The sequence below is a fragment of the Musca autumnalis genome, unplaced genomic scaffold, assembly GCF_047663935.1.
Source record: "Musca autumnalis isolate F117 unplaced genomic scaffold, ASM4766393v1 scaffold_1, whole genome shotgun sequence".
Taxonomy (NCBI): Eukaryota; Metazoa; Arthropoda; class Insecta; order Diptera; family Muscidae; genus Musca; species Musca autumnalis.
This window is the reverse complement of record NW_027411644.1, coordinates 165642392-165666486: the sequence shown is the minus strand read 5'-3', so window position 1 is coordinate 165666486 and position 24095 is coordinate 165642392. Positions and strand designations below refer to the sequence as shown.

Below are 24095 nucleotides of genomic sequence, written 5' to 3'. Positions count from 1 at the left end.
AATATTCCGGCAGAGAATTGTCGGTACTAATCCACGTTCCGATGTAGTACTTATTGAACCGTATTCCACGATTTTCGTCCGGTATTTTCAAGGTTTCAGCCGCATTATCCCACAAAAATTTGTTATTAAGTTTTCTTTTGGGCTTACGGAATGGTTTGTAAGGTGGAAAATTCCTTTTGGAGATGTAAGCCCTCGGTGAGTATATTAAAAAACCAAAAGGAAATTTTCGCCATAAGTCAAGTATATGAGATATCGCGTGACCATTTTTTTAATTTTCCCCTAACGTAGTTTTCTGAACAAAAACAAGGTAAATGTAAAAAAGGACCATAAAACCGGGACAATATCGATTAACTGTCAATGAGAACAGTACCTAGAATTTGCTGAGCAACATTTTTATAGAATATTTGGATGCTGTAAAATCCCATCTTGTGGAACTTTTACTATAGTCCAAGAAAGAAAGGACGAAAAGGACATGGAAGGAATTGAGTTACAAGTATAAAATGTTCTACAAAAATATACGGCATTCGATTTGACTTAAGACATGTAATCTCAAAACGAAGCTACAATAACGCCAAACAGAGATATACAGGTATTTGCTCAAGCATTTTAGGGGAAAATTCAAAAAATTCATCATGCAATATCTCAGATGTTGGATCTATGGCGAAAACTTCCTTTTGGGTTCGTAATAAACTCACTAGAGCTTTCATCTCCAAAATGAATTTTCCACCGCACAAAAACCCAGTTGCACAGTGCTTCAGTATTTTGAAGGTTTTAGCCACATTTTCTCACCGAATTCATATTTTCATATATTCATATTTGTAATCTTTGGGACTACAACACTTTTCATCAGAAATGCGTCAGTATATATTTCGATATAGCCACCATAGAACGGTACCCTCCGATTTTCTGTAATTGGATACATTTTCTCACCGAAATAACTGAAATTTGGTATTTTGTCTTCTTTGGGGGTACGGTACCTCATGATTTGCAGTATTTTAAAGGCTTTAGACAAACTTTCTCACCGAAATGATTGAAATTTGACATTTAGTCTTCATTAGGGCTACAAAACGTTTCCTCCACAAATTGTCAGTAAAGCTTCACGTTTCGATATAGCCACCATTTTTTCGGTACTATGAATGTTTTATCTGTATTATTTTACCGAAAGGTCTAAAATTTGATATCTAGTTTTCTTTGACCCTACTCGAAAATTTGAACACGTTTTGATATAGCCCACAAAGAACGGTTCCGCCCGATTTTAGGTATTTTGAAGGTTCTAGTCACATTATTATACCGAAATGGCTGAAATGTGGTATTTGGTCCTCTTTAGGCTACAAAACTTTGTCAGTATATGTCTACGTTTTAATATTGCCCCCATAGAACAGCACCTCCCGAATTTCACTATTTTCAAAGTGTTAGTCACATTGTCGTACAGAAATAGGTAAAATTCAGTATAGTCTTCGGTGGGAATATGCAACATTGATGCCGAGAATTGTCGATATAGGTCCAAGTTTTGATATAGCCCCTATAGAATGGTACCTCAGATTTTCTATATTTTGAAGGTTTTAGCAGCATTATCCCACCGAAATGATTGAAATTTGGTATTTAGTATTCGATATATGTATGGGTATAGACGCTCGTTTTACTATTACCCCCTAGAAGAGCTTTTGCGGATTCTACGATTTTAAGGTACTACGATATGATATTTTAAAAGATTAGTCTACTGTAGTGACTGTAACTTGGTATTTCGGATTATCAATGAATCGAAAAGCTTCACGAAGAACATGATCAATGAAGGTACATCCAATTTTAACGTATTTAGAAGTTTGTTCACACATCGTCCAAATTGAGTGACTGTAACATGTTATTTCAGATTCTGAATGGATAGAAAACATCGATGACACATTGGCATTAAACCTTGTTTAAAAGAAAATGATATTGTTCAGTTAGCGTGGCGGAAAAACTTTGTACTTTCATAAGCAAAAGGAACCTCATTTTTTCATTTATTTTAATACAAATCGTATGGAGGCTAAGTATAAAAAGATCGGCATGGTCGAATTTAACGCCCTACTGACTTGTTTACATTATTTTTCCCTATATAATTGTTCCCCAAACTGTACAATACTTTATTATTTAAATTTTTGGAATGTATGTTTTTCGTTCACTGAGAACTTTTAATGCAAAACTACAGCCGATTTGTACGGAAATGTAAAATGTTGTCCTTATAAATATAAATAAAATCTTAACGTCCATACCTAATATTCAAAGCGACGTACTAAAATAATTCATCATCCTACCACAAAAGCGCTTTTGGGGAGTCCGTATTACCCAAATACGTTACGACCGAAATCCCGCTTAAAACACAAAAACAATAAAACATATTAAACCTTTTTTCATTCGTAGTCACACATAATTTTCCTTTACAATAAATTGATTTTCATGATTTGTTCGGCTTTTGTTTTCAAAATACAAAACACACACATATCACGGTGTGCCTTAACCAAATTTAAACGAAATGTGCTTACAGCTGGGAAGTTTTTGCAGATTCTGAAACTAAAATGTTCACAGATGAGAAAAATAAAAAACAAGTAAAAAGCGTTAAGTTCGGCCTGGCCGAACTTTTTATACCTTCCACCATAAAATATTCTGAACTAAAATGGAGTATTCTGAACTATATATGTATATTCCGATTGAAAATATTAAGATGATAACACCGAAAGTGGTTTAAACAGCTTTGATTCCTCAGAAAAGTACAAAATGAACACAATTTGGGTTATTTGAAAAATCGAGAGGTCGCAGGTAATTTCATTGGAAGTGAGGTTGCGGCAGATATGTATACTAGAGTGGTTTTAACTCAAAGGGAAAAAATCGATGTCAAATTTTTTATGCTGCACACCCCTTCCGTCAAAAGTGTTTAGCTTTGTTAGATTTTAAGATTGCCAACGTTTTAGGATAATTGGGATATGTTTACACGTGCCACTGGGGCCTCAAAACTTCGATAATAATTTTTATGGGGCCAAAGGTGAATACTCACGAAATTGCTCATAGGACCACATTTATTGTCCAATCGAAGAAAAATTGTACCAGTTCATTTCTGTTGCTAAACAAGTAATCCTACAAAAAATTGTGAAAATCTGCTGCTAAGTGAATAAACAATTACCGCAGTTGTCCGTGTTACCAGAGCCATAGCATTCAGAACTTGCAATGCAAAAAAAAATTCGGGAGATCGCTTTAAACAGAGATTTCAAAAAGAAAAGCAGACGAAGGTGGTTACTTGATAACGATAGGATCCCTCTGATCAAAATAGGTTATTAGTAGAGTTGGGCAATCTCGTTCAATTGAACGATCCGGATCACTGTCCTCGTTCAAAGACGAATGAGTAACATCCTAAAAACCAACGTGTGAAAATGAGTATACGCAGTTTTGTCAAAGAAATTACCGGTGTCCATTGAACGAGATAGTGATCCGGATCGTTCAAATGGACGAGATTGCCCAACTCTAGTTATGAGTACTATTAACACAACAACTCCCCCCGGCAAAAAAAAAATAATTTCACGTCCATTACTTTTGATATGTTTTTTACATATGCGTTGTCATTGTTAAACATATATAGAAAGTGACAACATATGTAAAAAGCAGATCGTGTAAAGTAGCCATTTTCAATCACAATAATAAATTATCAAATGGTAAGAAGTCATCAAATGACTTAAGTTTGAGAAAGTATTACAAATTATCATTGACTCAATCCGAAATTTACCTTAAACAACATCAATTAAGTTCTTCGTCTTCTTTCGATTATAGAAAATTTTTGATTCATAAATTTTAAATGGCACAATATAAGACTATGTTTTTTGAATTTAACGAATTCGTTATGCGCCATTGGAATTCAAATATTCGGCATTAAATTAAAATCCCTACAATCGTATTCATCAGTTCAGTTGCTTGAGAGAAATATCACGTTCAGTGGTAAACAAGGACTTCAGAAAACCATCGATTGAATATGAAAGAATAGGGGCGTTATGATATTACATTGCTTCAACTGTGTTACCGAATATTTTTATGTTCATCGCAAAATGTGTTATTTGCTTAAAAATTACATATCTTAGTCCCGATTTACAATTGTATAATTTTCTCGCGGCAATAGCCAGTTTATAGGAGAGAGCGTCCAGGGAAATAAAAACACTTTGCCTCTCAGCATCCTCCATCTTCTACAAACAGACATTTGTCGAAAATACATTTATATAATGTGCATCTGATTTCATGATCGTCCTACACAGTTCAAAACAAAGACATATTTGCAATTGAACTCTACAAGGTGATAGCAATAATAGTATTATAGGTTTGAACCAAAGCCACCAAGTTCAGTACCTAACAGGCTGCGAGACGAAGTTCGCCGGGTCCCCTAGTACAGTATAAATTCAGTTTGATTCTGTGTATTAAGAATTTGGATAATTAATATATATAATTAACTAGCAGACCCCGGTCCGCGTTGCTGGCCCCTCGTAATGAGTTTTAATGACAACTTTTTATCGACTTTATGCTTGACAATTCAAAAATAGGTATTTTCTACCTCACTTCTTCGCTCCATTGTCAAACCGAGAAGGATTTTTTGTCTGTAGCCTTTCTTTTCTCTTACGGACTTTGTCGGATTTTTTCGCCAATTTATGCTTTTTAGGATTTATTATCGTCCATGTCCCTGTCTTTATCCTAAAGCGATCTAATTATAAAAGTTAAAAAATGGTTAAATCGAATTCTCCCGCTTATTGAGACTTATATGTTTTAGCTTTTCATGGCTGATGGACCGTTGATCCTCACCATTCAAGTAAATTTGTAAATATATAGTTTTTCTTGATCGGGGGCGCAACCACCGTTGTCTCAAAAACTAATTTGCAACCCGATGCACTCATAAGTTTAGCAAATATAGTGATTATAAAATTATAGGCCCCGAAATTCGTCTACAAATATATAGCATTTTGGACCACGGAACATTCCTGAACATTTTCTGAATATTAGGTTCAGTAGTTTTGGAAAAATCATGTTTTGAAAACAGTGGGCGTGATCATCTGTTTTCAAGATATAACATATTAAAAAAAGTAGGCCTGGTCCGGTATTTTTGCTCCAAATATGTACCTAGGGTGCACACAACTTCATTGCCTACCAAAATGTATGCTGAAACCGATATAATCAGACGTTTGGCTTATATGTATAGCGTTTAACAGAAAGGCATGGGGAAGGTACCCCACCTCTTCCGAAATTCATAAAATATACATAACAACGGCAAACATTGAGCTTTTGTCGCAAATTTTGTGGAAATCCCTTCAGTTATGACATATTAAAAAAAAAACAGGCGTGGTCGGGCCTATAGGCCCTAAAGAAGTACTTAGATTGTAGATTAATCCGTACATTTTTTAATTCGATACATGCATAATTTTTGCAAATATAACGTTTTTTAAAAATATCGCATAGGGGAGGTACCCCGCTCCCTCTGGAATTCAATAAAATATGTAACCTGTTTTCGGTAGGCGTGGTAAACTTTTCTTTCCAAAAAACCTAAGTTGGATTATGACAGCATTTGATTTTTATTCAAAAAGGTAAGGCGTTTTTTAAATATGCCCCCTTCAAAATTCAAGAAAATATGCCCGTACATTCCCTGACATTTTCAGGAAAATCGGTTCAGTAGTTTTGTAGATGTAACACATTTTAAAAAGTGGGTGTGGTCAAGTCATTAGATTCTAAAAAAGTGGGTAAGGTTTTCCGAAATAGATACATTCGTAATTATTGTAAATATAACATTTTTAAAAAAAGTAGGGTATAGGGAAAGTACCCCGCCCCTTCCGAAATTCAACTGAATTTGTAGCCTATTTTAAGCGGGGGCCATCCTTGTACATTTCCTGGTAATTTCAGGAAAATCGGTTCAGTAGTTCTTGTAGAAATGATAAAAATTTAAAATTGAAAAAAGTGGTCGTAAATTTTCTTTGCATAAAAACCCAAATCGGGTTATGGCGCACATTTTACAGAAAAAATTATCGAAATCGGTCCAGCCGTTCTCAACTGATGCCATGACCAACGAACGACATTTGATTTTTATTTTTAAAGATTTAAAAGTTTAGACAAATCGCGATTTCCTTGAAAATCCCTACAGTAGTTTTGTAGATATAACCTAATTAGAAAGTGAGCGTGGTCGGATCCTAAGTCCCAAACTAAGTACGTAAGGTTGGGAACACAATCGCCATTGACTCGCAAATAAATTCCGAAACCGATACATTCGTATTTGTTGCAAATATTGCATTTTTACAAAAATAGGGCATAGGGGAGGTACCCGCCCGATCCGAAAGTCCAAAAATGTGTAGCCTATTTTTATCGGGGACCAACCCTGTACATTCGCTGAAAGTTTCAGGAAAATCGATTCAGTAGTTTCGTAGATATAACATATTTAAAAAGGGGGGCGTTGTCCAGTCTTAATGCCCCAAATAAGCACGTAAGGTCGGAGACACAATCGCCATTGACTCGGAAATTAATTTTCAAAGCGATACATTTGTAATTTTTGCAAATATTGCATTTTTACAAAAATAGGGCATAGGGGAGGTACCCCGCCCGATCCGAAATTCAACCAAATATGTAGCCCATTTCAACCGGGGGCCATCACTCTACGTTCCCTGAAAATTTCAGGAAAATCTGTTGAGTAGTTTCGTAGATATAACATATTTATAAAAGTGGGCGGAAAAGTGGGCGTGGCCAATTTTTCTTTGCATAAAAACCTAAACTGGACTATGACTAACATTTCCACAAAAAATTATCCAAATCGCTCCAGCCGTTTTCAACTGATTCAATTACCAACAAACGACAATTGAGTTTTATATATAAAGATTATTATTATTAGTAATAACAACATGTAACAAATGTAAATTAGGATTGCTTAAGCCAACATCAATGTTTCTTTGTGGGTGGTAGATAAGCTGAAGATCCGGCACTTGCTTGCTGAAGACCATCCAAAATACCAATAACAGACTTTACAGAGGAAACACCTTCATCAGATACACTGGTTGTACCACCCAAGTGATCGTATTCAGCTTGGATATGGTGTTGGACATGCTCAGCTTCTTCGTTGGTGCGATATTTAATGAAAGCAACTTCAGGTTTGCTAGTGGTGGTAACGGGTTCTTGAACAAATGTCTCAACAATAGGAGCATCAGCTTTCTTCGACAGAACATAGACGGCAGTCTTTTCTTCATTAACAGCTGGTGTGACACGGACCTTAACCTTTTGTTGTTTTTCGGCTGGAGCTTTGACAAAAACTACATTATAATTTTTGCGTGGTGTTCCAACGGCGATATCGTGCTGTTGTACTTCTACACCTTCCTCCTGAGGTGCTGAGTGTATGAAGAAGCGTTTTGTAACCAATGCAGATGCTCCATACAATCCACCGGTGTTAGCACTAATGGTCTGACCGGGATAATCATATCCTTGATGGGAAGCTGAGCACAATGCAACCAAACACAATACCTAAAATGTTACAAGATAAATATCAAAATTTGCCATGTTTAAACAAACCAAAAATCTAAAATATTTACCATAAATCCACGCATATTTATAATTTTTTTATTGTTCTTGAACAACTTCGAATTGGAATATGTTTAGATTTTTCACATACTGCGATATTTATACTAACTTTAGATTAACTTGTCAATAATTCATTAATAACAAACCACTCTCAGCGAACCATTTGTTTGTTATATTATCCGTTTAAGCATAAACGTTTGTATTTTCTTAAACATGTAATTATCTTCCTCTGATATATGTACATTGTACATAATTTCAAATTTTCAGCAAATTAAACAAATTTTCGAAAAAGCTTTAACAGTTATACAGACTCTCAACTGCTTCGGTTGAATTGTAGTTACCTTATATCGGTGTAATATCGCACAAATGATTACACTGTGCAACAAAATTCAATTTTTTTTCAAAATGATGGGAAAACCCGAGTACATTATGAAAGTAGAGCTAAAAATATGAGACACGTGTATCGGCGTTTTTAAAGTTTACGTCGGAAAGTAACCAAAATAGGCGGCGCAGGATCCGCCCATTTTTAATTTCTTCGAAATATTCGAATTAAGATATCTTGGAATCCTTGCATTTCAGGTATATAGTGTCTTAGGAAACTTTACTTAGGAGGGTGTGGGGAATATTTTTGTTAAAAATGTTAACCCTCATGCGGTTCATCAAAGGGGTCTTTTTTGTCCTTTTTTGAAAATCTTTCAAAAACTCCTTAAAATTGTGATCGTATCAAATCCAAATATTCTACAAGATTGTTCGCCATAAAATTTTACTATAGGTCTCAGAATACACCAAATATGTAACTCTTGTCTAATCGCCAGGAATCTCTAAAAATGAAAAACACGTTTTAGGGTTAAAGTCGGACTTCATCTTAGTTTATTCAAAATTGTCCCACAAAACATAATTTTAGAGAGATGATGTCAGAGAATATTCTTCATCAAATTTCACTACGGGTCACCAAAGAAGTGAAATGTCTATTTACATTTTATAGCATGAAAATATCAGTATAAATTTTGCTGAAAAAACATGAAAGTATTTCCCAATTTTTTTGATGAAAAATTGTTCCTTCTTTTTTCTAGTTAATACATGGAAGTAATATAAAAATTGGCTATAGGTGAAAAGTGTCAAAGGATGAAAAATTCTACACAAAATTTCACTATGAGTTTCAAAATAAACCATATATCTATGTATACCATTTCCTTAAAAAATTAGATTACAAATTTATATATATTAGGATGAAATTATATGTTTTAATTTTGGACTGTTAATTTTACATAATTCCATACTGGATCAAAATCTATCAAAATCCTTTACTTTTTGGGAATATTGTTAAAGAAAGAAATGTTCCAAAAAAAATTTCATTGTGAGTCTCTGAATAAAAGAAATCTGTAACCATAACGTATAACATTCTTAGCAGCCCTTGTTTTTGGTGTAGGGTTAAGGGCCGTATTTTACAATTTTTAACCAGATTGTCGTTGTGATTAAAAAATATAAATATGTTATTGATGGGTTTTCGTTATAAATTCATGCAAAAGATGTTGTGTGTTCAATTTAAATAGTTTTAAAAACATTTGTGGTGAATATATATTTGAAAAATATAGAAAAACCAGATCGCATCTGCCAAAATTGCGTATTTTTAATACTTTTAACCTAAGTTACGTATTTAGGATAAACCATTGGTTGCTTATATTGTATATGAAAATATATTAGAGGTCTACGGCTATAGTGTAGTGAAAATATAGGTGTCATATGGGATCTCACATGTACAATTTGGTGTGGTCCAAAAACTACAATGATGGGACTCACTCCTACTATGGTGGCATTTACGTAATTAACTATAGCAATTGACGTAAATAGCTGTATCATGAATGACCATAACGAACCCAGTTAAGATATATTAATTTATGTCAATTGCTATAGTTAATTACGTAAATGCCTCCATAGTAGGAGTGAGTCCCATCATTGTAGTTGTTTGGACCACACCAAATTGTACATGTGAGAGCCCATATCGACGCCTCCAAACAATAGTATGCTAAGTCGACTTAGCATGTTTTCAAGTTCTTTACATTTTTATATTCAACATACTTTAACTTAAATTCTGTCAAATTTTGGTAATGATCGGGCAATCCGAACAGAAGTTATAAACAAATATTTACTTAGCATAGTACTGAAGGTCAAAGAAATTTCAAAACTTTTAGAGTTTGTCCTGCAAAACTCGCTTTTCAGAATTAGCAAACTATTATTTGGAGGTGTCGAACGTCCTTTAACTTAAATTCTGTCTAATTTTGGTAATGATCGGTCAATCCGAACAGAAGTTACAAACAAATATTGACTTAGAATAGTACTGAAGTTCAAAAAAATTTTCAAACTTTGAGAACTTCTCCTGCAAAACTCACTTTTTAGACTTGGCATACTATTATTTGGAGGTGTCGATATGACACCTATATTTTCACTGGACCATAGCCGTAGACCTCTAATATATTTTCATATACAATATAAGCAACCAATGGCTTATCCTAAATAGGTTAAAAGTATTAAAAATACGCAATTTTGGCATCCGAATTTCCAACTGATTTTTTTAATCTCAAATTATTTTGTTACCTTTTTTCGAGATTTACAATTATTTTCTATTGATTTGACAAGGATATGTGTAAGTATAATTTTTTTGTTCTTAATTTTAAATAGCAAGAAAAAATATTTTTTAAATCCCGCGATTTAAAAAATTTTTAAGTATTTTCATATTTTTACATAGACTTTGTATTTTCCTATATATTGAAAATATTTTTATAAAAATTTCACCTGTGATGCTATTTACTCATATAACCTGTATAAGCTGACAGTATTTAATTGTTACAGGTTTTCCATTTCCATATATCTTAATAGCTTCTAAAAACGATAACTATATATATTCAGAACTTTTAATTTAAAACATGTTTGAAGTCTTTGAGAGATTCCATCACGAGAAAGAATATATTTATTGAGGCTAAGCGACAAATTATTTCCTAGTTTTAAGTGCATTTCTAAATAAAACACTGAAACTTAATTTTCTTTAATTATATTTTATTTTTAAATTTTTAGTAAATACATTTTTTGACCACTGAGAACAAAATTATAGTCAATTTAGGCCGAAAATTTAAATAAAAACTTTAAAATGCCTGAAATCGTGTAGTACCGTTATATAAAGGCTATACCAAAACCTGGACTTATGTTCATAATTTTTGGTGGGGAAGTTTCTGTACCACTGATAAAAAAGATAAAATCCTTAAACACTTGAAATCGGGTGGTACTGGACCTACATATGTCAACAATTTTTGGTGTACAATTGGGGACTCCAAATTCCAAGTTACAGCCAGATAAAAATCCTCATAATACCTGAAATCGGGTGGTACCGCTATATGGGAGCTGTAGGAAAAATTGGGCCCATGTTCATGTATTGTCAACCAAATCTGAAAAGTGTGCAAAGTTTCAGTTCGATTGGTCAACTGCAACTGTGTATAAAATGAGTTACAATAGTTGAAATTCAAGTTAAATAAAACACCGTTAAAACACTATAAAATGGAACAATCTTTGTTTTAATTTCATATTCCATTTTTATTTAAAAATATTCATCGAATCTATTTTGTGTCTTTTCCGCTATTATATATTTCCGCTTTATATATTTCCAAAGGATCTTCGAACAGACCATAACCTGCACTTAGACACAAATATAGAACTTTTGTTGTGGAGGTACCCTAAGGAGAGGACCGATATGGGCTAATTTAAAAGTTTAGTTAAATTTTGACAAAATATAAAAAGATGGTTGCCCCGTTCAAGAGATATCGTGCATACCATTTTAGTGACATTTTTTAATTTGGGGGTAGTGTCGGAAATTGTGTATCGGTATTGCCCATTTTCGAACTGAAACTAAGTTTGAACAAAATATGACGAAGGCCAAATTTTGGACCAAATCGGTAGATCAGTTCGAGAGTTATCGTGCTCTCCAACCACTACATATGGTGCCATAGTTGTTTTTTACACATTTCGGGCTGTTTTCTCAAGAAGTATAGATTTGCCCCTGAGAAAACTTTTACCGTCGTAAGTGAGACAGCCAATGCAAGTTGCTTCAATAAAAATCATCGCATAGTGGTTGATGTGTGTGTGTAGGACTTCGCTAGATGTCAATTTTTCAATGTAATCTCCTTAGGTCATAAAAAGCTCGATTAATTAAATTAATTAAATCTCACAACTAATGAATGGCCTTCGCCCCTAAAAAGGCAAAAACTTAAAAATCAAAGTGATTCGAGAGCAGGTCTTGAAGTGAACTTATCCGGCTTTTTTCTCAGGAAGTATGGACTTGCCCTTGATGAAACTTGTACCTTCGTATAGGGGACAGTGAATACAAGTAGCTGCCTCAAAAATTAAAGCGATTCGAGAGCAGGTCCTAAGCAGAACATTTCCGAAAATTTGTGTGGCAGGTACTCGAAGGAGTGCACACATTGACTCCATATTGGAACCTCATATAAGTCTGGTTGAAATTTCACGATGTTCAAAATATGGACCAATTCGTCTAATCCGTTCAAGAGTTATGGTGCGCACAATTTGCCCATATGGAAATGCATATATCCTCGTTAGCATAAATGCTGAAGTTAATGCTATGAAGTTAATGTTATTTTTGAATCTTTTATACTTTTTAAATAAAAATGGTATTAAAAAAAACCAAAAAAAAAAAAAAATTATAATAGAAAAAAACAAAATTTGAAAAACGGACATATGTAACTCCCATTTAGGCCGAAAATGCATATACATATTTTAAAATACCTGAAATCGGGCGTAGCCGTTATAGAAGGACTATATCCTATATCCCTAACTTTTGATGGAGAAGTTTTTTGATATCTGATAACCATAAATGCCAAATTATAACTATTTCGGCCAGGAAATGTCAAAACACCAAAACGTGGACCTATGTCCTTTGTTTTTTGTGTATCGGGAGGAAGCGTTATATGGGCGCTATACCAAAACGTGGACCAATGTCCTTTGTCTTTTTGTGTAGAAGTTGTTTGCCCACTGGAGATCACAAATGCCAATTCATAGCCAATTCGACCATAATATTTAGCTAAAAACGTTATATAGAGGTTATTCCAAAACGTGGAAAGTGTATCTAAGAACGTCAAAATACCTGAAATCGGGTGGTACCATTATAAAGAGGACCTATGTCCACAATTTTTGGTGGAGAAATTTTCAGACCACTTCGAACCTTAAATGAAAAATTAGAAAAATTATAATAAAACGTGGACCTATGTCAATAACTTTCGATGCAGAAGTTTATTGCCCTAAATGCCAAATTGAAGCTAATTCGGTCAGAAAATATTGCCAAAAACGTCAAAACTCCGGAAATCGGGCCGAATCGTAATATGGGGGCCAGACTACAACGTGAACCTATTCCTATAATTTTTGGTGGAGAAGATTCTTGATCACTGGGAAAACGAGACGTCTTATTATAGCTAATATAATAGCCAGAAAATATAGCTAAAATCGTCAAAATACCTGAATTCTGGTGGCTATACCAAAACGTGGACCTATTTCCATAATTATTGACGGAGAAGTTTCTTGATCACTGTGAACGCTAAATGCTAAATTATAATTAATTCGTTCAGAAAGTGTAGCTAAACCCGTCAATACCTGATATCGGGCGATATCGTTATATGGGGGCTATACCAAAACGAGGACCTATATAGCTTACCTTCAAACTTGACCTGCTTTCAAACATAATACGCATTTGGTCAAAATTAAAGTGATTATCACAGACGGACGGAAATACAGGCCTGCGTAGTTGGACTCATCGACTCTTTTGCCCTGTTCTAGTATTTCAATGCGTTACAAACGGAAAAAACATACTATGTTGTAGATTTAAAAAAGAACTATACAGTATACGAAGATCCGCTGTGATAGGAGCAATGCGGATTTGTCCGGTTATAACCCATAATTATGCATATTCCGCAAATAGATATAAACATCACGTGCTATGGGAATGTGAGGAGGTAGCGCATACGGATATGTCTCTTCCAAACTGCGCTGTCTATGTGGTGAACAGAGTGGCTGTAGATTTTGTGGCGGAAATCTGCATATTCCTCGGGTGGAAAAATATGGTAAGATCGGTTAAATAAGAGTTCAGTCTCTCAGAGATATCTTCAGGGAAGGTACCTGACGCCAGGATCGTGGAATCCTCCGCATACGTTACGATATCGATGCGGTCTGGAGGGGGTGGAATACAGGAGAGGTAGAGGTTAAACAGTTCCGGAGATATCAACCCACCTTGGGGAACTCCCTCTACTTCACTCTACGGGGTTTGGACTTCTTGTTCCTGAATTCCACGTACGACTGGCGTCCACACATATAGTTACTATCCAACGTTTCAAGCTTGGCCGGATGGTTGTCTGCTCAATGTCCTCAAACAGCGTGGAGTGCCTGACTGAATCAATGGCTTTTGATAAGTCAAACGCCACCATCACTGTTATATCACACGGCGGTCTCTGGTTAAGTCCTTGAGAAATATATGTGGAGATGGCGTGCATCGCTGTTGTCGTGCTGTGCTGCTTACGAAATCCATGCTGATGATCAGCATCTTGATAGCTATTCCTGATACCGGGGAGGACTAAGGCCTCAAGGGTGTTTGCTCCGGGCGACAAAAGCGAAATCGGCCTGTACGATTCACTTTTGCTGGAATGCTTGCCTGGCTCCGTAGTGGGACCACCCTGCTCATTTTCCAGACATCGGGAACAATGAGGGTGGCTAGCGACAAGTTGAGAACTTTAATGAGATACTCCACTCCCGGCTCATCCAGCTGCTTCAGCATTACCATGGAGATTCCATCGGGACCCAACGCTTTGGATGATTTAGCGTTCCTGATGGCATTCGCAACATCAACCATTGTAAACTGTGGTGGTTCATCCTCGGCAGGCAGAGATCTGATGCGACGTAGTACTCTCTTCCTTGCCCTGTCACTTTTGTGGTGCTCGACAAACTGTCGATTGAAATAACTTGCGCACTCCTTCAAGTCAGTCAACGTAACGTCGCCAAACGTAACTGAGGCCCTATGTCCATCCTTCCAGGGTCCGAAAGTGACTTAACCGTTGTCCACAATTCACTTATACCGGCTCCAATGTTGCAACTCTTCAGATGATTTAACCACTTGTTCCGCTTATGTTCGCCGACCAGCCCGTTAACTTCCAATGTCAGCTCTCTGACTCTGGGGTCATAGGGGTTGGCTCATTTGCTAATCCCGTCGCCTCTGCTGGGAAGTTTGGTCTTACTTCGGATATTCGACCAGCAGGGATATGGCGAGCGGCTGCAGCAGTTGTGATGTCTCGGAACGTCCTTTACGCTACCCGAACATCAGAAAGATTGGGCAGTTCTCTGAAGCGGTGATTGGTGAACTCTCTGAAACTCGGCCAATCAGCTTTCCTATGATTGATGAACGTGCAGAGATGACTTTTCCCATACAAAAGTTCACCAGAGATGATTTTTCCTATACAAAAGTTCACCGGAAATGAATTTTCCTATACAAAAGTTCACCGTAGATGACTTTTCCTATACAAAAGTTCACCGGAGATGACTTTTCCTTTACAAAAGTTCACCGGAGATGACTTTTCCTATACAAAAGTTCACCGGAGATGACTTTTCCTATACAAAAGTTCACCGGAGATGACTTTTCCTATACAAAAGTTCACCGGAGATGAATTTTCCTATACAAAAGTTCACCGGAGATGGCTTTTCCTATACAAAAGTTCAACGGAGATGACTTTTCCTATACAAAAGTTCACCGGAGATGACTTTTCCTATACAAAAGTTCAACGGAGATGACTTTTCCTATACAAAAGTTCACCGGAGATGACTTTTCCTATACAAAAGTTCAACGGAGATGACTTTCACTATACAAAAGTTCACCGGAGATGACTTTTCCTATACAAAAGTTCAACGGAGATGACTTTTACTATACAAAAGTTCACCGGAGATGACTTTTCCTATACAAAAGTTCACCGGAGATGACTTTTCCTATACAAAAGTTCAGAGACGAAATCATGTGGTCTGCTAATGGAGACAATTATGGTCTGATCCAAGGGAAATGACGGATTGCCAGCTGACGTCATTTGTCAGACCAGATCACACGATGGTTATGTCTGGCGAACTGTGACACTCTCCTCTAATTCTGGAAGGGGCGCCCTCATTGACCGTGCAAAACGTAGAGCTATCAATCTGCTCTGCCAGCTCAGTCATTGCAATTAAATTATAAAAAGGATGCATTTTCTGGGATTTAGACAACAACGTCTGGTGAGAAAACCTGCGTGTGCGGTTGCTGTCGAGGGGACTGCGGGGCAGTTTCATAATCAGACGACGAGGGAGTTTCGTAATCCGTTGACGACTCACTGGGGACTGTATTCTCGCAGCATGCAGCAACTAGTCCCTGTCGTAGTCTCTCCCGTGGACAAGTCCAGAGCAACCCCTTAGAAGCATCCACTTCTGACATCTATTGCATCTCACCGAAGGTTGGATATGAATAAAGATGCGAATGTGACAAACTGAGCACAAATAAATTGGTCCTGGGTTTCCTCCCTCCCGGCAGGGACCAAAAGAATTAGGAGCAGGCATTCCGGGATATGCTGCTCCCAACACAGAAAAGCGAAACAAATACAAACACATGTACACTAAGGTGGCAGCCGCTGGCCGGAACGCTGATTTTTTGTGGTTCCGGGTCAATCCGGTACGAAAGAACCTGCTGCCGTGGCTAGGCCCGACACATTCAGGCATATCAGGAAGGATATTCATGCTCTAGAGAGGGAGGTCCAACAATATAGGAGTGAACCCCTAGATCAACAGGCATATCAAGCAGGTTTAAATAGTATTCACACGGACGCCGGTCCTAACATTAAAATCAAACATTGTCACATCGAAGCTAGTATATGAATGTAAAGAAGAACTTGATAAGTTAGTAAGAACTTGATAAGTTACATAAATATTACCATTTGGGCAAAATCGCGAATTTCATTCATGACTTCTCTCATTTAGGTTTAGTTAGTTTTAAGAGATTTAGGGTAATGAGCTCAGGAAGTACCTACATCTACATGACAATAATTAGATTATTACTTCTGCGGGGGAGGTACCTGAACGGGGGAGCCAATGAAAAATTGGCCTGTGTTTGGAACTTTGTTTGGATGTTGAACATTGGCTGTGTAATGTTTGGTCCACATCGGATACTGTTAGATATAAAACATTCAATTCAAAATTTCAAATGATAGTGAAACTAAAAAAATTTTTTTTTTGGGTCAAACACAACTTGTTTATAGTTTTCTGCCTAATATTGAACATTTTTTTGAAACGAAATAAAAGATCAAAAAGTGACATAGAAAATTTAGAGGTCTGAACGAAAATAATTAACAGTTTAAGGTTAATGATAAATGACCATGTAGCTTCATAATGAAATGTTTAGCAAAGCAATATAGTATAAATATATCAACCACTAAATGTTAAGGCATATAACAAATGTACAGTTCATCGAAGAATATACACATTCATTTCAATTTCAACTAAACAATATGCGTGCCGTAATTGTAAGTTGCAAAAATGTTATTTAATATTCAATAATATAATTATTAAATTATATATTTTATATGGCATTTTATTCTAGGTATTGTGTTTTCTTGCATTGTGCTCTGCTTCTAACGATGGTTATGATTATCCCAGCCAAGCAAATTCCCAAAGCGTGGATGTTTCTTCAGGTATTACCAAAAGATTCTTTATCCACTCAGCACCTGAAGAGGAGGGCGTAGAAGTACAGCACCATGATATAGCCGTTGGTACACCACGCAAAAATTTAAATGTTGTTTTTGTCAAAGCTCCAGCTGAGAAACAACAAAAGGTTCAAGTCCGCATCACACCAGCCGTCAATGAAGAAAAGACAGCCGTCTATGTTTTGACGAAGAAAGCTGATGCTCCCATTGTTGAGTCTATTGTCGAAGAACCTTCGACTACTACCAGCAAACCTGAAGTTGCTTTCATCAAATATCGCACCAATGAAGAGGCTGAACATGCCCAACGCCACATCTTGGCTGAATACGACCGTTTGGGTGGAACCACAAGCGTTTCCGATGAAGGTATTGCTCTTGTTAAGTCTGTTATTGGCCTCTTCGATAGTCTGCAACAAAGTGGACAAGAAAAATCAGAATCATCAACATCTGGGGAATATTTACCACCTGTGGAAAGTCAATAACTTGTTAAAATTTCATAGCTGAAATCATAGTTTTTATACACACATGTTGTTATAAGATATTAGTAAAATTTGTTAATTAGTTAAAATATTTGTTATGATTTTGTTTTTTAACCCTATGAATAGACATATAAATATGTGAATGTACTTTTCTAATTCATTCGTCAATGTACTTTTCCAATTAATTTTAATTGTAATGGATGTGCAAAATCAAATGCTCCAAGTGCTGCCTTATCTGCTTGCATAAGTATCTAGTCCAGTAAAATCTTCTGTTACGAAATATGGGTTTAATAATGACTTATCCTGGCAGCCCGTCATTTCCGGCTTCAGAGAGCTGCTTATTCCCTCAGATTCTCAGGTAGTTGAGAGAACCTTCTGGGACATAATCATTGCTGAAACCGCAGACTACATACCTGCTGGTCGAATACCCGAAATCAAATGAACATGATGAGCTTTGTCTTGCGAAACCGGACAAATAGTAAGGGAGCTTATACATATGTATTTGATGTCAGACGTAATCTAAAATGCGAAATCATCCAAAGCATTGGGCCTACACGGATTATCAATGGTAGTACTTAAGCAACGGAATGAGCCCGGAGTTAAGTATTTAGCAAGTGTCTGCAATAGGGTTATGACTTTTTTATAACCTCGTATCCCTGTATGATATTTTGTTGAGTTTTTAACTAAGATTGTATATAATCTTAATTTTAAAGTGATTCAATAAAAGAAGCTTCCCCACAAAAAGCTTTTAAAGTTTTTATTTTTTAAAAATTTTGAAAATTATTTGAAGTCACTATAATCAGAAATTTCATATATCATATAAACTAAAAGTGGTTTGTGCGGAACCTTTTTTAAAATTTAAATGGAATACAAGTTATTTTAGTCATCAATAGGCAAAAGGCCATTCATTCGTGCAACAGTAAATAATTTTTTGAGATTTTTTTTCCATTTCATAGAATTTTTTATTTTTTTTTTTTAAGTGATTTGTGCGGAACCTCTTTTTATAATAAAATGGAAAGAATATTTTATTTTAGGCATTGATAGGACGATATTCATTCATTCTCACTACAGGAACTAATTTTTTTAAAAAAAATGTAAAAAAGTCATAACCCTAGTCTCCAACCTATCATATTGTTCCAGAAGACTGGAAAGTTGGCAGGGTTGTCCCGTTACTCAAGCCGGGCAAGGATGCCAGCAAGGGTGAATCGTACAACTTCCCTTCTATCGCCAGTTTCAAAGATCCTAGAGGCACTACTCCTCTCCACGATGAGATGCTGTTTTCCAATTGGATTCCGGAAAATTCACAATACTACAACAGCATTACATGTCATATCCACACATATCAATAGAGGACTGAACCAGAACAGACCGTGCGACAGTCATGATAGCTCTTGATCGAAGGCCTTTGATTCCGTCAACCATGCCAAGCAGTGCGAGGATATAGAAATGAATACCCTCCAGCCGTGTTTGAAACTTTGGATAATCTATACATGGGGAGTTCCCAGTAAATTCGGACACTTTTGTTTATTGATTTCCTTTATTTTTTGTGATGCGTTGATGATGTTTTTCAGCAAAATATTTTAGTACATTTTCAGATTTTTTTTTGACTAACGGTTGCGGGATATCTTATCGCACATTGAAAAAGTCAATTTCTATAAAAACCATATGCAAAGCAATACTCGTAACTTCTATAATATTGGTCTAAATAGAAAAAATATTTTTTGAAATGTTGGTCTTTTTATCAGCCATCTAGTAAAAAAATCGATCAAATGTCACAATGGGCTTGGAAGCAATTTTCGCGATTTGATATTTAAAATCAATTTGTATCAATGATTGTACACTTCGATTTTCATGAAATGTTTTTGGTGTTAAACTACGATTAAGTCCTATTTGGAAGTGGGATTCGAATAATTAATATTTTTTCTTAATTTTTTAATATTTATCCATTAAGTTTTTCCTTTATACCAATACATTTTTCAACATATATTTTGTTGTTTTGTTTAGGATTTTGTCTTAAACGTCTTAAAAACATTGTCATTTTCGATTTTGAAATTGGATTAGCAATTATTGTACCAGTCGGACAATAAACTAAATAAATTCATCATCAAATAACTACAGCTCCGAAATTATATAAATGGAAATCCAAGCCGAATAATGTAACAAATATTAAAGTGATATTTTCTACAAAGGATGATTATTTAAACACAAAGAAGGACTAGAATTTAAGATATTAAATGAGCACACAAAATAAATGTTCATTCTAGCCATTTTTCAAAATCAAAGAATGAAGTAATTATTAAAATGTTTAATATAAATTCCTAAATAAAACTATAAAACAAATGTTAATAAATGACCCTTTTAATTTTTTGATAAAATATCAAATGTTTCACAATGCACAATGGTTTCAACTTGGAAATTTTTGGCCAAAACTATAGTTCTTAAGTTTAAAAAATTTAATCTTTTTTGTACAGAATAATAAAAACACTTAAAATCAATCGAAAATAATTAGTTTTTTTAAATATCGTTAGTTGCCGTAAGTTAGTGCAGTGTCAAAGTTGGCACTTTTTTATATAAAAACAAGTGAGCAAAGGCTATAGTCGGGACGGGGCCGACCATGTGATACCCTACACCACTACCCCTGTGCATAAGCTTTTCACTGGTAAACATTTCTTTTAGGGAATATAATCCGACTACCACCAAAAATAATATGCCTCTTTCTCTCTGGGACCTCCATAAGCAACCAAAATTTCGTGACCATCCGATCAAAATTACGACCTGTAGATTGATTGCAAAAAAATTGAAGAATTGGATGCATTACCGACTATTGTGGTATCTCCCTTGTTTGACCACCTTCGCCAACCTGCTTTACACCAATGTAAAGGTAATATTTTCTTCTTCCATTGACAGGCTTTGCCGTTGGAATACCCCTACTAGAAGCCGATATATTAACAAAGAATAAAACTTTGAATTTGTCTCCAAATGAGTTTTTCCCCATTCCGACCCCTAAATATTATCCGACTATCACTATTTTTTGTCACTATCCGGTCAAAATTCCAACTTGTAGCGTGATTACAAAAAATGGAAAAATAGGGTATATTACTGAATTTTGCAATATCTCGGTTTGATCACTTACGCCAACATACTTTGCATCAATATAAACGAGATCTTTTCTTCTTCCATTGACGGGTATTCCTTTGGGAATACTCCAACCAGAAGCGGAGATATTCGCATAAGAAAAAAACGTTGACTTTTCTGCACATAAGCTTTTCGCTTATTCCGACTCCTGAATATTATCCGACCATCACCAAACTAAATAGGCTTCTTCCTATGTGGGACCCGCATCAACTCCCAAAAAATTCGTGACGATCCGATCAAAATTGCGACCTGTAGCGTGATTACAAACAAATCGAAAATGGGATGCATTACAGACTATTGCGATATCTCTGTTGTTTGAGCAGCTACGACAACCTACTTTACATCGTTGTAAAGGTAATATTTTCTACCTCTTAAAGAAACGGAGATATTGGCTTTGAAATAAAACGTAGACCTTTTCTCCAAATAAGCTTTTGTCCATTCCGACCCGTGAATATTATCCGACCATCATTAAAATCAGTAGGCTTCTACCTCCGTAAGACCCCCATTAACCCCTAAAATTTCGTGACGATCCGATCAAAATTGCGACCTGTGGCGTGATTACAAAAAAATCGGAAAATGGGATGCATTATCGACTATTGCCATATATCGGCTATTTGACCACCTACGACAACCTACTTTACATCGTTGCAAAGGTGATATTTTCTACTTTCCTTGCCAGGTTTTGCTTTAGATATATCTCTTAAAGAAACAGAGATATTCACTTCGAAATAAAATGTTGACTTTTCTCCACATAAGTATTTGCCCATTCCGACCCCTAAATATTATCCGACCATCACCAAAATCAAGAGGCTTCGTCATCTGCGAGACCCCCATTAACCCTCAAATTTTCGTGACGATCCGATCAAAATTGCGACCTGTAGCGTGATTTCCAAAAAAATAGAAAAATGGGATGTATTGCCGACTATTGCGATATCTCCGTTATTTGGTTACCTACACCGACCTAGTTTGCATCATTGTAAAGACGGGATTTTCTACTTTCACAGTCAGGCTTTGCTTTTGGAAAATGTTCAACCAAAGCAGTGATATTCGTTATTTTAATTAAAATCGCAAAAATGAAAATTTGGGTTTTATTTGCCACTATTGTGATATCTTCGTTGTTTGATCACCTACGAGAACCTACTTTACATCATTAGAAAGGTGATATTTTCTACTTTCATTGTCAGGTTTTGCTTTTGGTATACCCCATACAGAAGCTGAGATATTCGCTTTGGAAAAAAACGTTGTCTTTTTATCCACCTAAGTTTTTTGCCCTTTCCGACACCTAAATATTATCCGACCATCACCAAAATCAATAGGCTTCTTCCCCTCCGGGACCCTCATCAACACCCAAAATTTGGCGACGATCCGATCAAAATTGCGACCTGTAGCGTGATTACAAGGTTTAGATGGACAGACGGACTGACGGACAGACGGACGGACGGACGGACTGACGGACGGACACACATAGCCAGATCGACTCAGCTCGTCGAGACATTCATTTTGGTATATATAAGTATGGGTCTACGACCATTATTTCGATGCGTTACAAACTTTTTGGCCAAAACCAACTTATAATACCCTCCCCACATAGTGGTGTAGGGTATAAAAACGTTGACTTTTCTCCACATAAGCTTTTCGCTTATTCCGACTCCTGAATATTATCCAACCATCACCAAACTAAATAGGCTTCTTCCTCTGTGGGATTCGTGACGATCCGATCAAAATTGCGACCTGTAGCGTGATTACAAACAAATCGGAAAATGGGATGCATTACCGACTATTGCGATATCTCTGTTGTTTGAGCAGCTACGACAACCTACTTTACATCGTTGTAAAGGTGATATGTTCTACTTTCCTTTCCAGGTATTGCTTTTAATATACCTCTTAAATAAACAGAGATATTGGCTTTGAAATAAAACGTTCACCATTTTCCAAATAAGTGTTTGCCCATTCCGACCCCTGAATATTATCCGACCATCATCAAAATCAATAGGCTTCTTTCTCTTTGGGACCCCCATTAACCCCCAAAATTTCGTGACGATCCGATCAAAATTGCGACCTGTAGCGTGATTACAAAAAAATCGGAAAATGGGATGCATTACCGACTTTTGCCATATCTCTGCTATTTGACCACCTACAACAACCTACTTTACATCGTTGTAAAGGTGATATTTTCTTCTTTTCCTGCAATGTTTTGCTTTTAATATCCTCTTAAAGAAACAGAGATATTGGCTTTGAAATAAAATGTTGACTTTTCTCCAAATAAGTGTTTGCCCATTCCGACCCCTAAATATTATCCGACCATCACCAAAATCAATAGGCTTCTTCATCTGTGAGACCCCCATTAACCCTCAAATTTTCGTGACGATCCGATCAAAATTGCGACCTGTAGCGTGATTTCCAAAAAAATAGAAAAATGGGATGTATTACCGACTATTGCGATATCTCCGTTATTTGGTTACCTACGCTGACCTAGTTTGCATCATTGTAAAGACGGGATCTTCTACTTTCATAGTCATGCTTTGCTTTTGGAAAATTTTCAACCAAAGCTGTGATATTCGTCAATATAATTAAAATCGCAAAAATGAAAATTGGGGTTTTATTTGCAACTATTGTGATATCTTCGTTGTTTGATCACCTACGAGCACCTACTTTACAACATTAGAAAGGTGATATTTCCTGCTTTCATTGTCAGGTATTGCTTTGGGTATACCCCATATAGAAGCTGAGATATTCGCTTTGGAATAAAACGTTGTCATTTTATCCACCTAGGTTTTTTGCCCTTTCCGACCCCTAAATATTATCCGACCATCACCAAAATCAATAGGCTTCTTCCCCTCCGGGACCCTCATCAACATCCAACATTTCGTGACGATCCGATCAAAATTGCGACCTGTAGCGTGATTACAAGGTTTAGATGGACAGACGGACAGACGGACAGACGGACGGACTGACGGACGGACACACATAGCCAGATCGACTCAGCTCGTCGAGACATTCATTTTGGTATATATAAGTATGGGTCTACGACCATTATTTCGATGCGTTACAAACTTTTTGGCCAAAACCAACTTATAATACCCTCCCCACATAGTGGTGTAGGGTATAATAAAGATGTATTGTTAAATATACTCTTTTTGTTGTGTTGTGTATTTGCATAAATATACAG

General features: G+C 36.1%; 2 protein-coding genes across 2 annotated transcripts; one reads left to right on the top strand and one right to left on the bottom strand.

Annotated features, from left to right (window-relative positions):
• Positions 1–6924: 6924 nt before the first annotated feature.
• Positions 6925–16589, bottom strand: LOC141389205 (uncharacterized). The gene is made up of 2 exons (XM_073960374.1): positions 16548–16589; positions 6925–7500 (listed from the first exon to the last, which is right to left on the bottom strand). The coding sequence occupies exons 1-2, from the start codon at positions 16587–16589 to the stop codon at positions 6925–6927; spliced, it is 618 nt and encodes a 205-aa protein (XP_073816475.1).
• Positions 16590–17120: 531 nt separating this feature from the next.
• On the top strand, positions 17121–17794 carry LOC141389200 (uncharacterized). Its single transcript, XM_073960361.1, has 2 exons — positions 17121–17135; positions 17213–17794. Exons 1-2 carry the CDS (start codon positions 17121–17123, stop codon positions 17792–17794), a joined length of 597 nt encoding a protein of 198 aa, XP_073816462.1.
• Positions 17795–24095: the final 6301 nt, after the last annotated feature.

Bases quoted from the DNA above. Each gene is read 5' to 3' on its own strand.
- LOC141389205 (XM_073960374.1), bottom strand. From the start codon at position 16,589: ATGAGAGAAGTCATGAATGAAATTCGCGATTTTGCCCAAATG. The intron at 7,501-16,547 runs GTAATATTTATG...GTAACATTTTAG, and splicing joins TTCGCGATTTTGCCCAAATG to GTATTGTGTTTGGTTGCATT.